Source organism: Ascaphus truei, chromosome 5 (assembly GCF_040206685.1).
Source record: "Ascaphus truei isolate aAscTru1 chromosome 5, aAscTru1.hap1, whole genome shotgun sequence".
In the NCBI taxonomy this organism is placed as follows: domain Eukaryota; kingdom Metazoa; phylum Chordata; class Amphibia; order Anura; family Ascaphidae; genus Ascaphus; species Ascaphus truei.
In genome coordinates this window covers 276,362,803-276,377,801 of record NC_134487.1, presented here as the reverse complement: position 1 = coordinate 276,377,801, position 14,999 = coordinate 276,362,803, and the positions used below count along the sequence as shown (strand labels likewise).

Genomic DNA, 14,999 nt, shown 5'->3' with positions numbered 1-14,999 from the left:
TTTTGTCACTTTTTAAACCCACCATAACATGACTAATGTGTGGTGGATACCTATCCAAGCTTCAAATTGCAAACCAGTATAACCAGCCTCATACTGATGAGACCCAAAAGGTTGAAACAGCTGTCTGTGGGTAGGTTTACTGGTTGTGCATCTTAACCCAGGCTGTGCTGAAAAGCTGTGCAATGCAGCAAGCATAAGCTTATAGGGGTTCATGTCAACATGGATTTTGAAGCAAAAGGTGGCACTGTGTGCTCATTTGCATGTCATTTCCCAGAATCCCTTGCTGCAGTGGAAGCACTGTATGCTGGGCGATAATGGTGAAAGGCAGGGTTGCAGACCTGTCTAAGACATGCAAATGAGCACAATATTTATAATATTTCCATTTGTTATATGCTTTAGAGTGGAGGGTTGTCACTTTTTTGACCCACCATAACTTAACTGTGTGGTGGATACCTATCCAAGCTTCAAATTGTAAAGCCAGTATAACCAACCTCGCACTGATGAGACCCATAAAAGTCGAAACATGTCTGTGAATGGTTCTCAGCCTTTTGGTTAAGATAAAGTGTAGTGTCTATCCTACATGTGGCAGGAGTGGGATGGACAGTGGCACACATTTGGTCGCCTGGTCAAGAGGTGGGATGAGCCCAAGAATTCTTGGATCCATGCACCCGGGCTGGAGAAATCACAAATTGGGGGTTCTTAGTACAGTACTGTCTGTTTTAGAACATCAAATGGCTACTTCCTACCACCATACAGTATTATGCTATGGTTTTTCTTGTTTCTTTTAATATGCCGAGACCATCAACTGTTGTAGGAAAAAGAAAACAAATATCGAGGGGAAAAAGGCTCGGCTTGCTGAAGGGCGCACATAACTTAGGGATGGGCTTGTTGGGGTATTAATGTAATGTTTTTTGAGGGAGCTCAGGTGTACCTGTATATCATGAGATTGTAGTGTTCTGTGGCAACAACTTCTCTCATTACCCAAGATGCAGCAGGTGCTATAACACAATAAGAACGCACTCGCAAAGCGCTTAGAGCAGGTTCTGAGCAAACCCAGAGGCAGGATTTACCGAGAACCTTCCTTTTACAAATTACAATCTTTGACCAACGGGAGATGATCCCATTGCTGCAGAAGCATGTCTAATTTCTACGTTACCTCTTAGCAAAGTAATGACTCCCGGCGTGATATGCTGGAAATATCAGTGATGAGAAGTTAACGTGGCAGACCAACTTCGATCACAAGAAAAAAAAAAACATACCTTAGAACGGTCTTCCATAAATAAATGCACTATTCCTTATAGGGAACGAACACGAACACACACACACACACACACACACACACACACACACACACACACGAACACTAACACACACACACTTTTCAGATAATTAGCAATCTAAATATTTTCTTTTTAGTGAGGATCCTGAAATGGTCAATGGTTTCTTTCATACCTTGTAACACCCCAGTGATGACATCATTATACTCACACCCACTATGTCAGAGGACCAAACAAGAAAAGAAAAAAAATGAAAGAAACACTGTTTAAAGTAGGACATGTTTTGCTCCACACCAAATGACAATCACACAAAAAGGAGAGACAACCAAAGTGAATAATTCCTTACATTACATGCCACCATGTTTACAAACCAACACGATATAAAACAATTATACTAGTTGACCAATTTAACAATGAAAAGTCCTCAATCACAAAGATTTATTAAACATTACTGTTGATTGACCTTTGTGCTTTTATTGCAATGATAAGTGAATACGGCAGAACAAATATCAAACTGCTTTATAGTGTTTATTAAGAGACATATTGGATGTGGTTCTTTTCCCTGTGAGAGCACAATACAGGCTTGTCCCTGCTCTTCAAATCAGAAAGATAAATAAGCACTTTGCAACCTATTCCTCTCCAGTGCTTTGCAGGCCCATCCAGCAGCGAAGAGAGGACAAACAGAGGACAGCTATCCAATGACTCTACCCTAGTATAAAAATCAGAGACACTCCCCCCCACCCCCCTAAGAACATTTGGCAGTCATAACACAATAAGAAAACAGAGCTGCAAATATTGTGTGGTCTACATGGCCCATTGACGAGTCGAAAAAAAACAAGCTTATAGGATATGTATGTTAGAAAGTGAAAGCAAGTCATCTCTAAACTGCAAAAATGCTGGTAATGCAAATATTTGGAGTGTATTTACCAGGCTCAGTTAATACAGTTGGTTGCAATCATCACAAACGGTTTCAGAATGTGCCCAGATTCTTTGCCGGATGTTAAACCGTTTAGAAAATTACAGGGTCTCTTCTTCAGGTGGACTGTACAAGGAAAGTCCTGCTGCATAAAAGGCTTTGTACAGGCATACCCCAGTTTAAGGACACTAACTTTAAGTACACTCGTAAGGACATATTTTCAATAGCACCATACCCGTGTCCGTACGCTCGCTTCGCGAGTACGGACACTTATTCTGCCCTACAGACAGCCGTACTAGTGACGTGCTGATTCCCATTGTCAATAGGCGAACGGCAGCTAGCGCATGCGCCTGTCGGCACATCAGGAACAGCAATACCAGCTCCCTACCTGTACCAAAGCATCGATAAGTAGGAAAAAAGGTAGTGCTTCACTTTAAGTACATTTTCGCTATATTTGCATGCTCTGGACCCATTGCGTACGTTAATGTGGGGTATGTCTGTACACTAGAACTCTATTAAGAAGTCTCATGTTGGTGCAATGAATGGCGTCAACCTACAACGGAGCTACACTTCTTCAGGACTAACACGGCTACCTGAACTGCGGGATTGCCTTATAAACTCAGGTCACTAGTCCAGTGGTGCTCAACTCTAGTCCTCAAGACACACCCCCCCCTGATAGAGCCAACTGTGCTGAAGCTGGGATATCCTTAAACCCTGAGCTGTTAGGGGGGTCTTGAGGACACCTGCTCTAATCAACATGCTGTAGAGTTGCTTCCCTGTCCTGGGGAGATCAGCTCCATTCAAATAAATGGGGCTAAAATCTTCTGCAGCACGAGGTACACAGATTTCTATGCCGTAGGAGGGCAGCACATGGGTTAAAGGTGCAATTTCTGAACGACTTAAATACAAAGCAATTTTAACATGCTCTACAGTTTTCACTTTTATGCTATAAAGACTGACGTTCTCTGCCCCCATTTGCCCGATATTCCCTCCTATGGGCAATCCTCTTGCTGCGACATACACACGAAAAGGAGCGATGCCCTAATTTTCCTAAAAACTGCTGAGGTTGTATTGTATATCGCTAACGTGGTATAGAGGTACTATATATTTCTGCCCAGCAGGAATCACACACTGTTGCTTGGTCAATGGGGAACAGAACGACAGTGGTGGGTGGTTACCTGGGCTTTTGGGGAGGGCATTTGGTGGTAACCCACTTCCTGCAGATATGATGTGCTTACAGCTGATACCCCTTGCATGTTTGTCAGAAGGGCAATTAGGCAGAATCATTGACAAAAGGACAGCATACTTTTATTAGACACCAAAGATCCCCCAGGTGTTCAATCTGACATTTACACTGTAGAATATCCAGGACACATGCACCATTAAAATCCCCCCCCCCTCAAAGTGACAAGTGGGGCAAATGCACAGCGAGACATCTTCCTCATAAGTGAATGGAAGCTGGTGCTTTATCATCAACAACATATACTCTGCTTCCCACTACATTGAAAAGGGGCAATATCTTTGACATACTACATAAGGACTGTTCATCCTATATCACAATGGATTATGCTTTAAAAATGTTTTTTTTTTTTTTTTAAACCTCATGTCAAAGTACTATAAAATAATTCAATAGTCAACCATAATCTATTAAAAAGGTGTATACATTCTTACTTGGGGTAAAACAGACTAATTGCTTTTAATACATGTCCGATCCCTTTAGCGGTTGAGAATTTGCCTAAGCGAAAGCATTGATGACTCTCCAAGGGAAAAAATAGAAATAAAACAGGGCATACGCATCAGGTGTGGGACGCTAGTAGCTGATCCAAAAACATTCACGGACTTCCTTAAACAAATCTAACAGTGCTAAAAAGTAAAAACGCAGCTGTTTTTGTTGCTTTACAACTTGCTTTTCTGAGGGTCCGCTGATTGGGGAAATGCACGTCAATCAATGGTTTACTTTACCCAGTTTTTGCAAATGAACACTCAAGAGAAAGAAAAGTGAATATCTGAAAAAAAGCTCAGAGGCATCATTAGTGATGCGTCAATCAGGACTTCAAGGGTCTACGTTAAAAAAATAAACAATAAATATTAAAAAGTGTAAAAATCCTTTAAGAAAGAAATTGGAGGGGAAAAAAAATAAAAAAGTGGGAAATGTATAAAAGCCATTTTTTGTTTTAAGCATGTGTTAAGGAGTCAATGCACCTTTTACGCATTCAATGATGGCCAGAGGGGTAACACCGATTTCAGCTGACCCGCTTGTGTCAGTGTTTGGGTTACATAGATCACTAAGCATCATTGGTAACAAGACACAGATTCTACTCTGACTCTTAAAAGCAGTCACGCCAGTAGCAGCAGCATGCGTACAACATGCCAGCACTGCGACGTCAAGCTTTCTCCTTATACTACAGCTTGGATACCCTCAACCAGTCACTGCAGTTATGCGTACAAATGGGATTTTACAAAAACTCTAAAAAGAAGAAACAGGGCCGATAACTACTTAGGCACTTTCCTCTATTAAAGAAATAAGCTCTCTCTCTCTCTCTAGACGCACGCGCGCTGTTCTGTTGCATCAAAAGCTTTGTTGTAATTCACCTCCCTGCAAGCAGCAGGACAGCACCAGCTCCAAAGATCATACACTGAACCTTAGCCCTCACAAGCACACAGTGCACATTTCTCCATTTGCTCATGACCTGCGGAAATATTTAGAGGGTAATTAAGTATGCATTAAAAAAAATAAAAAGTACAAGACAGCTCGTGGACATGTTAAACTGCATCTTATTGCAGAGCATCCCACACGCCGACTTCGACTGGTAGGAGCAAAGGCTGTTAGGAGCTCGGTCTTCTAAGTGGGCAGCCTGCTCAGCACATTGCTTCAGGACTTGTTGGAGAACTCTAGCTATGATGGATAAGAGCCCACAATGCATGGAGAAGTAATGTAAGTGGTAGGGTCGTTACCTTTGTCCAGTCACATGCAAAGCACGGTGCCTCAACTACACAGTCCCAAGTGGCTTTGTTTTCATCGTTCTCAACACATAATCGGACCTCTACTCCCATACCCAGGCAGAGATGTTAGACGACCCTCCCCCCCCCCCCCCAATGTCTTTATGGCACTCTATACGGCTCTTACGAGGGCCGTACATACTGTTCTTATGGTACAATACAGTTTATTGGTTTGCCAGGGCTGCCAGTCAAGCCCCCTAATTTCCCTGGCTATGCATCCAGTTGCTTGCTGCTTTCCGATTTCTGGTCAAGGCGGCTCCTGTTGCTTTTCACCATGTAGATGAAATAGGCCAGCGTTTCCTTCTCATTCACGGGGATGTTCCTGAAATGCCGGCTTACTGTCTGTGGAAGGATGAAAAAAAACAAGAAAGATCATAAGTGGCCAGGAGGCACTAGTACATCAGTGGGGCAACTCCAGTCCTCAAGGGCCATCAAAAGATCAGGTTTTCAGGATATCCCAGATTCAGCACAGGTAGCTCAGTCGCTGAGCCACTGATTGAGCCACCTGTGCTGAAGCTTGGATATCCTGAAAACCTGATCTTTTTGATGGCCCATGAGGACTGAAGTTGCCCCACTGCTGTACTAGTAGATTAAGCTTTAACAGGTGTCCTATGAACAACACACATCTTCCAACAAATCAAAAAGCACAGTCGTGAAACATTTTCTAAGTGTTATCAATGGTTTAATTTATTAAGATATTTTTAAACAATGTTGGTCTGCGTTAGGACTGCCCGTCTAGCTACGTTGCAATGTAAAATGCAACAAACTGTACGCCATATTGATATAGTGGTTGTTAGGACATATATAACATTACTAACAATTACTTAAAGCGCTAGTCGAAATGGATGGATTCCTTACCAGGGTTATTAATAGATAACTGAGAATACATACACAGGACATTGTAAAAGCATATAAGGCATACCCCGCATTAACGTACGCAATGGGACCGGAGCATGTATGTAAAGTGAAAATGTATTTAAAGTGAAGCACTACCTTTTTCCCACTTATCGATGCATGTACTGTACTGCAATCGTCATATACGTGCATAACTGATGTAAATAACACATTTGTAACAGGCTCTATGGTCTCACCGCTTGCGCACAGCTTTGGTACAGGTAGGGAGCTGGTATTCCTGTTCAGGCCATACTGACAGGCGCATGCGTGAGCTGCCGTTTGCCTATTGGGCGATATGTCCTTACTCGCGAGTGTACTTAAAGTGAGTGTCCTTAAAGCGAGGTATGCCTGTATGTTGCTTATAGATCAGTTTCACTTATGCTTTATCTAAGGGTAAGGAATTTAATAACGCAAATTCCAAATGGTTCGAAATGTGAACAGTATTTGATGAAAGTGATTTATAGGGAGAATGCAGTTACAGGAAAACGTACTACATTGGAAGCGGCCCATCTTCAGAAAATTAGCTCTGCTCTAATACATACAGCGTAAGGTCCCATCTCCACCCACCACCAACCTTACCTCTGCAAGCTGTGCCTTGTTGAGTCCTGGGCGAGTCTGCAGCTTGTAATGCCTCTTGTATCTACGTAACGTGTTCACTTGCAGCTGGAACAGGTCAACCTAAAGACAGAGGGATGGGCAGTGAGCCAATATGTCAACCTTACATAGATACACATCTATGGTTACAAAGTGAAATGGGTAGCTAGACCTCAAATCAGATTCAAATCACTCTCCTGTCCCCCAAAAAACTGACATGTTTCTGAGGGATTCTCTAACCTCAAAAGGTTTACTTTTTCCCCAATACCACACTGGATAAAAAATACATTGTGTATGAATATATTCACTTAAAATGCAAAGCACACTAAACTGATCACTTTTTCTTAAAGGTATGTCTGTTCAACAAGTGATCTTTCCAATCGTTACAATTCCAGCAGTGGGTCAGTGTTTATGGACTCTGGCTAGGGTTCAGGTAGGTACAAATGGTACGGCTCTCACCTCTGGGACATCTGTCTCGTGCTCTGGGGAATCTGCTCCATCGTCGCTGGTTTTCCTCTTCCTCTTGTTCCTGACACTTTGGATAAAGTTCTTATGGAAGTCACAAATGTAAAGATGCCGAACCTGAGAGCCAACAAGGAGAGAGGGAGGACGGGAAAACCTTGCTTAGTGGTTACATCTGCAGAATAGGTTCTAGAACAACTCTTACAGTGAACATACATTGCTAAACCATTAATTCCATGTATTAATGACTTCAATATCCATAAGGTTAGGCAATGGGAAAGCTACAGTATGTGCGAGAGTAGACATGGAAGAGTTTTTCTATGAAGATGAAGAGTTCTTCAATGACCATAGATCTCAACCGACAGTCACAAGACCGGTTTCTGAATTTTAAATGCAAGTTTGTATGAGGACGATTCTAACAAAGTTTATGATAACTGAATGAAGTGTGCTAAAGAGGAGGGACTTTTGAAAGTTTACTACAGCTCTCAACCTATTACAAACAAGTCTCACATTTTCAGGACAGTTCCGCTAATAAGCATTTGTATTCATACTTTAGTAAACTAAATATAAAGCCCTATAAATCCAAGGTTCCTTATGAATGTATGTTTCAATAATAAAGACTGCACAAATATTCTTACAAATTGAGTTAGGTAACAAGTATGTTACAGCCATTTCTAAGTGTTATTTCTAACTTAAAAGCTGCAAACCAAGCAATATCCTACATGTGTGGGTTTTTTTTAAATCTGTTCTGTATTATGAGAAAATTCTTGTAGCATTTTTTAAACAACCCCAGAATGCCATTTTTAATGTATTATAAATGTAACAAGCATGTTTCGTTTCTATAGCAACCATTTACAAAGTCACATTCCCTTCCTCTTCTGAAACAGGCTCTGGCACACCCCTTTTTGAGCCCTGCCCTCTCTCTAGCAGTGCACCAATTGTATCTAGTGACTGCCTGGTCACATGATCTTCTCCACAGAACTTTGTATTTTTGGTCCTCTTCTGCTGCACTGAGCCATTTAGTTAACCCCCGAAACGAATCTTCAGCAATCGATTACAGGAGAACGTATCGATCAGCAACTTAGCTAATTACTTATTGTGCAGATTGCATTGATGCACATATTAAAGGGGAAAAAAACAAGAATAAAAAAACCCAGCAGATTGGACTGCTGCTTTAACAAGGTAATCACATTACATTTAGGGGATAGAGGCAAATAATATTTGTAGATGGGTGAACATGATGCAGAAGAGGGTGAGGGCAATTTACATGTGGAAGAGTTGAGAGGTAACCATGTAGGTGCTACATTAACTTGTGATATAGAAGGCATCTGTTTCTTCTTGGTTGACCTCATGAGGTAAACTGATGAGTGGAAGAAGTAGGATATTAAGGGAGAGTGGAGATGCAACTACAGCTTAATTTATTGAGCCACGTATGAGTAGGATTTCTTACGCTTAAGAATAATTTAATGCTTGTAAGTAGACGATCAAGCAGGGGAACTGGTCTGTGGTAGAGGATGTGTAGGATGAAGACAGGGAAGAGTTGAGATGTGACCATAAGCCTACAGACTTCTAACCCCGGTCTCTGCTGTAGGGGCTAGCAATGCGTTGTTGGCTCCTCTGGCAGGAGGTTAACAAGTTTATCCCATTGAAGTTAATGGGAGGTTAGATGTCGTCACAACTCACAACTTTGACTCATTGAAGTCTAATGGGCAAACTTGGGTGTATGCAAGAGGGTGAGCATGACAAAGATAAATCAATGTTGCAACCTACAGAATTACAACAAAAGACAAAAAATACCCAATGCTACATACAATATAACAAAATACATAGTTAAATACTTCAATATATGTATTCTCATTAGTAAGGGTCATTTAGTTAAACCCTTTGGCCACAACGTTATAAGCCTGCAGCCATGTCACGACATGACCAGTATGCAGGTCCTAACACTGCAGAGGTAAACGAGAATTTTCACAGGTAGTGGAGGGAGAATGGTCTCGGTAGACCTGTCCTGCACAGGTACATGGATAAACAGGCTATTTAAAAAGTGGGGTGGGGTGAGCTTAAACCCAGGGAGGAGGCGCCACCAACCTCCAACCAACTGATACCAGTTGAAAATTAAATTAATGAACACACAGTCCCTGCAAGCTGTAACCTACATAATAGTCTGATAGTACTAGGGTGGGAATCAGACCTAGAGAACCATTTCAATATAAATTTTTCAATTACAAATAAAAAATATATAAAATCAACAGTGAATACTTGAGTCAGTTATGATTTGCAGGTGACTTATTTTCACCCCAAGTCCAGAAGACCTCAAGCAACCAATCAGAGCACTTGCAAGTAAGTAGGTGGGCCTCAATTGAATCTTAGCAGAACCAAAGAGTTGTTCAACAAATGTGTCAACTCTACAAAGATCGAAATACATGGAATAGAACAAGAAGTTGACGACTAGGTCTACCGTGGCCAGCAACTATCTATGCATAAAAGCATTTAAAATTAAATAGAGAATAAAGATGGCATGGAGTGCATTTGGAAGAAACAAGACAATCTTGCAAGGGAACCCATCCATTGTGCCTAAAAGGAAAATGTTCAACCACAATAACCTGCCTGTGCTCACTAAAATTAAGAAGCTTCTGGCTACTCAAAGTATGGAAAGATGTATGCTGGTATTACTCTAGGGCCGCATGGTCAGCGCTTAGCCGCTGACCCGCGCTCACCAGTGAGCCCCTGCAGCCGCAATGTGAGCGGCTTTAGCAGGGGCTCGCACACGCTTCCGCAGGCGTGCAGAAGCAAGCGTAGCACCTAAAAATTTTTTAGTTTGCGCGCTGAGGGCCGGTCACGTGAGCGGTTCGCCCAATGAGGGCGAACCAGCTCCATGACGTCACTGGCCCACCCCGACACGCCCCCCGATGGCACGCGTAATAAGGCCAGGGAAAGCACCCGCTTTCCCTCAGCCTCCGCACCGTTGGAGTCTCTATGGACTCAGCCTAAGACACAAAAAGAATGAACGGGGTAAAAAAAAAAAAAAAGTCTGACATCACAAACAAAGATGATACTCAACTTAACAGCAAGGGATATAAAAAAATTAAAATCAAGACGACGACCAAAAGTAAGATGGAAGGATGACATCAGACTATTTGTTGGAGCAACATGTTGGAGGCGAGGTTTGTAACCGCAGTACCTGGAAGGTCTTTGTTTAGGCCTTGACAATTAAGCAGCGGATTCAAAGACTGAAGAGAGATAGAGTTTATATATATATATATATAAAAACTCTATCACTCTATCTATATATACTCTAAACACTCTATATCTATATATATATATATACACATACATACATACATACACACACACACACACACACATCTCTTAATCTGTGTGATGCCTGTGGGTTTGCGATCCCACTGAAGTCTATGGGCTTATAGGATGCCTTTAGGCTTGTGATCCCATCTAAATCTGTGTGGTTAAGGGATGCCTGTGTAGGCTTGCAATCCCATCTAAATCTGTAGGGTTATGGGTGGTTATGGGATGCCTTTAGGCTTGTGATCCCATCTAAATCTGTAGGGTTATGGGATGCCTGAAGGCTTGCGATTCCCCATGTGTGTATAAGTGAGGTGCCGGGGTGTGTGTGTGTATAAGTGAGGTGCTGGTGTGTGTGTGTATAAGTGAGGTGCGTGTGTGTGTATAAGTGAGGTGTGTGTGTGCGTGTATAAGTGAGGTGTGTGTGTGCGTGTATAAGTGAGGTGCTGGTGTGTGTGTGTGTGTGTGTGTGTGTGTATAAGTGAGGTGCTGGTGTGTGTGTGTGTGTGTGTGTGTGTATAAGTGAGGTGCTGGTGTGTGTGTGTGTGTGTGTGTGTGTGTATAAGTGAGGTGCTGGTGTGTGTATAAGTGAGGTGCTGGTGTGTGTGTGTGTGTGTGTGTATGTGTGTATAAGTGAGGTGCTGGTGTGTGTGTGTGTGTGTGTGTGTGTGTGTATAAGTGAGGTGCTGGTGTGTGTGTGTGTATAAGTGAGGTGCTGGTGTGTGTGTGTGTGTGTATAAGTGAGGTGCTGGTGTGTGTGTGTGTGTGTGTGTGTGTGTGTGTATAAGTGAGGTGCTGGTGTGTGTGTGTGTATAAGTGAGGTGCTGGTGTGTGTGTGTGTGTGTGTGTATAAGTGAGGTGCTGGTGTGTGTGTGTGTGTGTGTGTGTGTGTGTGTGTGTGTGTGTGTGTGTGTGTGTGTGTGTGTGTGTGTGTATAAGTGAGGTGCTGGTGTGTGTGTGTATAAGTGAGGTGCTGGTGTGTGTGTGTATAAGTGAGGTGCTGGGGTAACTCACGCTCTTATCGATGTCCAGCTTCAGCTTCTTCTGAGAGATGCTCTTCTGGACCCTCTTGCTGAAAGACGCGTTCCCGGCCGGCCGTGCGCAGCGCTCCCCGCCATCGATCAGGCAGCAGGTCTGGCCAAAGAACGGGGCGGCAGGAGCCGGGGGCCCGTCCCGACTATCCTCCTCCGTGCTGAACCCGTTCATCCCCGATCCCCCCTCTCTAACACCGAGCTGCCCAACCCCTCCCAGCCATCCCAGGGGCCTCCACACCGGCCGTGTCCTCTCCAGAGACTGCCCAGCTCACTCTCCCTGAACAAGCCGCAGTCCCACTCCAGCTGCAACCAAGCCGCCCGCTGCCTGACAACGGAAATCCCGCCTTCCCTTCTGACGCTGATTGGTTGGTGTCCTCACTGGGCGGGGTTTGCCAAGGGATGCGATTGGCCCACGGCGCTGCCATTCAGGTTAGAGGCGGGTAAGAGTTCCCGTTGTGTGTTTGAGGGCTGTTCATTGTGCGCCTGTGGCAGTGAGGCTGTAGCTGGGAGCCACATGCACCATTCAATGCCCACTCAGGAATCAGTCTGCCATAAAACACAAACATCAAATCTGCTGTTAGAAGTGCATGAGGTCAACTTATTTTTTTTTTTTTGTTAAGGAACCTTAGAATTAGATTGTGAAATTCTGGGGAACACTACCCAATCATCCTCCCCCCCATTCAGCTCTCTTCCCCCCCAATCACCCCTCCGTCGCGAAATCCTACAGGCAGCAGATCGCTTCTAGTACAGGCGCGCGTGACATCACACGCTCCGTCGTGCGCACCTGTACTATATCTGAGGCCTTACACTGCCACTCTCTTCCACCCCTTACACTTCTTTGCTCTCTACCACTCTCTTGCCCTCTTACACACTCGCCCCCTCGCCCTCCACACACACACACTCGCCACACACACACGCGCGCCCCCTCGCCCTCCACACACACACGCGCGCCCCCTCGCCCTCCACACACACACACTCGCCACACACACACGCGCGCCCCCTCGCCCCCACACACACACTCCCCCGCCCCCACACACACACTCCCCCGCCCCCACACACACACACACACACACTCCCCCGCCCACACACACACACACACACTCGCGCGCCCCCTCGCCCTCCACACACACACACACACTCGCCACACACACACGCGCGCCCCCTCGCCCTCCACACACACTCGCCACACACACACGCGCGCCCCCTCGCCCTCCACACACACACACTCCCCCGCCCACACACACACACACTCCCCCACCCACACACACTCCCCCGCCCACACACACACACACACACACACTCCCCCACACACACACACACTCCCCCGCCCACACACACACTCCCCCGCCCACACACACACACTCCCCCGCCCACACACACGCACACACGCACTCCCCCGCCCACACACACACGCACTCCCCCGCCCACACACACACGCACTCCCCCGCCCACACACACACACTCCCCCGCCCACACACACACACTCCCCCGCCCACACACACACACTCCCCCGCCCACACACACACACTCCCCCGCCCCCCACACACACACTCCCCCGCCCCCCCCACACACACACTCCCCCGCCCACACACACACTCCCCCGCCCACACACACACACACTCCCCCGCCCACACACACACACACACTCCCCCGCCCGCCCACACACACACACACACACACACACACACTCCCCCGCCCACACACACACACACACACACACACACACTCCCCCGCCCACACACACACACACACACACACACACACTCCCCCGCCCACACACACACACACACACACACACTCCCCCACCCACACACACTCCCCCACCCACACACACACACACACACACACACACACTCCCCCGCCCACACACACACACTCCCCCGCCCCCACACACACACTCCCCCGCCCACACACACACACACACGCCCCCACACACACACACACTCCCCCGCCCACACACACACACTCCCCCGCCCACACACACACACACTCCCCCGCCCACACACACACACACTCCCCCGCCCACACACACACACACTCCCCCGCCCACACACACACACACTCCCCCGCCCACACACACACACACGCACGCACACACACACACACACACACACACTCCCCCGCCCACACACACACACACACACACTCCTCCGCACACACACACACACACTCCCCCGTCCACACACACACACACACACACACACACACACACACACACACACACACACACACTCGCCCGCCCACACACACACACACACTCCCCCGCCCACACACACACACACCCGCCCACACACACACACACACACACACACACACTCCCCCGCCCACACACACCCTCCCCCGCCCCCCCACACACACACACACTCGCCCGCACACACACACGCGCCCGCCCACTGCCGAACATAGGACAGCTGGGAGAGTTGTTCCAGCTCTCCACTCCCTGGCTATCAGCATAGGAAGGGCCTGTTCTATTTCTTTGTTTTCATAAAACCAAACAAAATCTAAAAGCCAAATAAAAATAGTTCTAATGGAAAGAAGGGTGACTACAAATTAGCAAGTGTGTCACATTTTTCAAATATTAGCAAGGGGTTGTTGCCACGTAAATATGTTTGCAACTATAGATGTGCAAAACCTTTGCATGAGGTTGCGAACTGCAAAATGTACCGTTCTCGATTTGTGAGAAAAGCAGCAGCTGAGTCAGAGTTTGCCAGCGCTTCGCCAAGTATTAAGTCAATGTGCATCGTAATTTCGTTTTATATGCTAATTGGCAAAATTCTTTAAATTGCTAGATTTTTTTTTAATTCCGAGGTGTCATTATATATATAAATCAAAATGAATAGACAATACTGTTCTGTGGCTAACGAAATGCTTTATTTGTGCGAGTTTTCAAGATACAGTACACTGATCTCTTCTTCCAGCGATGTTACATTGAGTAAAGCAAGCAAGGGTTTTACTTAAAAACAGCACATCTTGGAATGTTATCTGTGATTGAAACCTATCCCTCCCCCTGTGTAGTATGCGATTTATGACTTGAGGTGTTAAATAGTCCCTGAATGTTAGTGATGTGGGGGTGTGTGTTTGTAAATAAAAATTTATAAAGAGCCCACAGTGTATACAGCGCTTTACAAAAGTGTGTGTGGAGTGTGAGTATATATAAATGGTGTGGGTAGGTGTGGAAATGTAAGAGGGTGTTGCATTACTAAAAGTGTGTGTAGATACTATGTGGTCCCTATTGGTATATAGGGATGTAATTACATAGAGTATGTGTATGTGTAAGAGACAGCTGTGTGTACATGCATGTAACGCAGTATGTAATAGCCATGGCCTATAGCACTCATGGGAAGAGAGTTATCTCGTGTCTCATGAAACTGCGGTACTATATATAACACCTCCGCATTAAAAAAAAAATCTAGCAATTTAAAGAATTTTGCCAATTAGCATACCTATCCAAGCTACAAATTGCAAAGCCAGTATAACCAGCCTCACAGTGAACAGACCCATTAAGGTCGAAACCGCTGTCTG

At 45.4% G+C, this 14,999-nt stretch overlaps 1 protein-coding gene across 1 annotated transcript; it reads right to left on the bottom strand.

The window, feature by feature from the left end:
- Positions 1 to 1,792: 1,792 nt before the first annotated feature.
- Positions 1,793 to 11,941, bottom strand: SAP30L (SAP30 like). Its single transcript, XM_075602152.1, has 4 exons — positions 11,458 to 11,941; positions 7,141 to 7,263; positions 6,667 to 6,765; positions 1,793 to 5,535 (listed from the first exon to the last, which is right to left on the bottom strand). Exons 1-4 carry the CDS (start codon positions 11,647 to 11,649, stop codon positions 5,404 to 5,406), a joined length of 546 nt encoding a protein of 181 aa, XP_075458267.1. The 5' UTR covers positions 11,650 to 11,941; the 3' UTR covers positions 1,793 to 5,403.
- Positions 11,942 to 14,999: the final 3,058 nt, after the last annotated feature.

Excerpts from the sequence above, each read along its gene's own strand:
- SAP30L (XM_075602152.1), bottom strand. The coding sequence starts at position 11,649 with ATGAACGGGTTCAGCACGGAGGAGGATAGTCGGGACGGGCCCCCGGCT. Across the intron at positions 6,766-7,140 it reads ACGAGACAGATGTCCCAGAG|GTTGACCTGTTCCAGCTGCA; the intron begins GTGAGAGCCGTA and ends CTCTGTCTTTAG. Across the intron at positions 5,536-6,666 it reads ACAAGGCACAGCTTGCAGAG|ACAGTAAGCCGGCATTTCAG; the intron begins GTAAGGTTGGTG and ends ATCCTTCCACAG.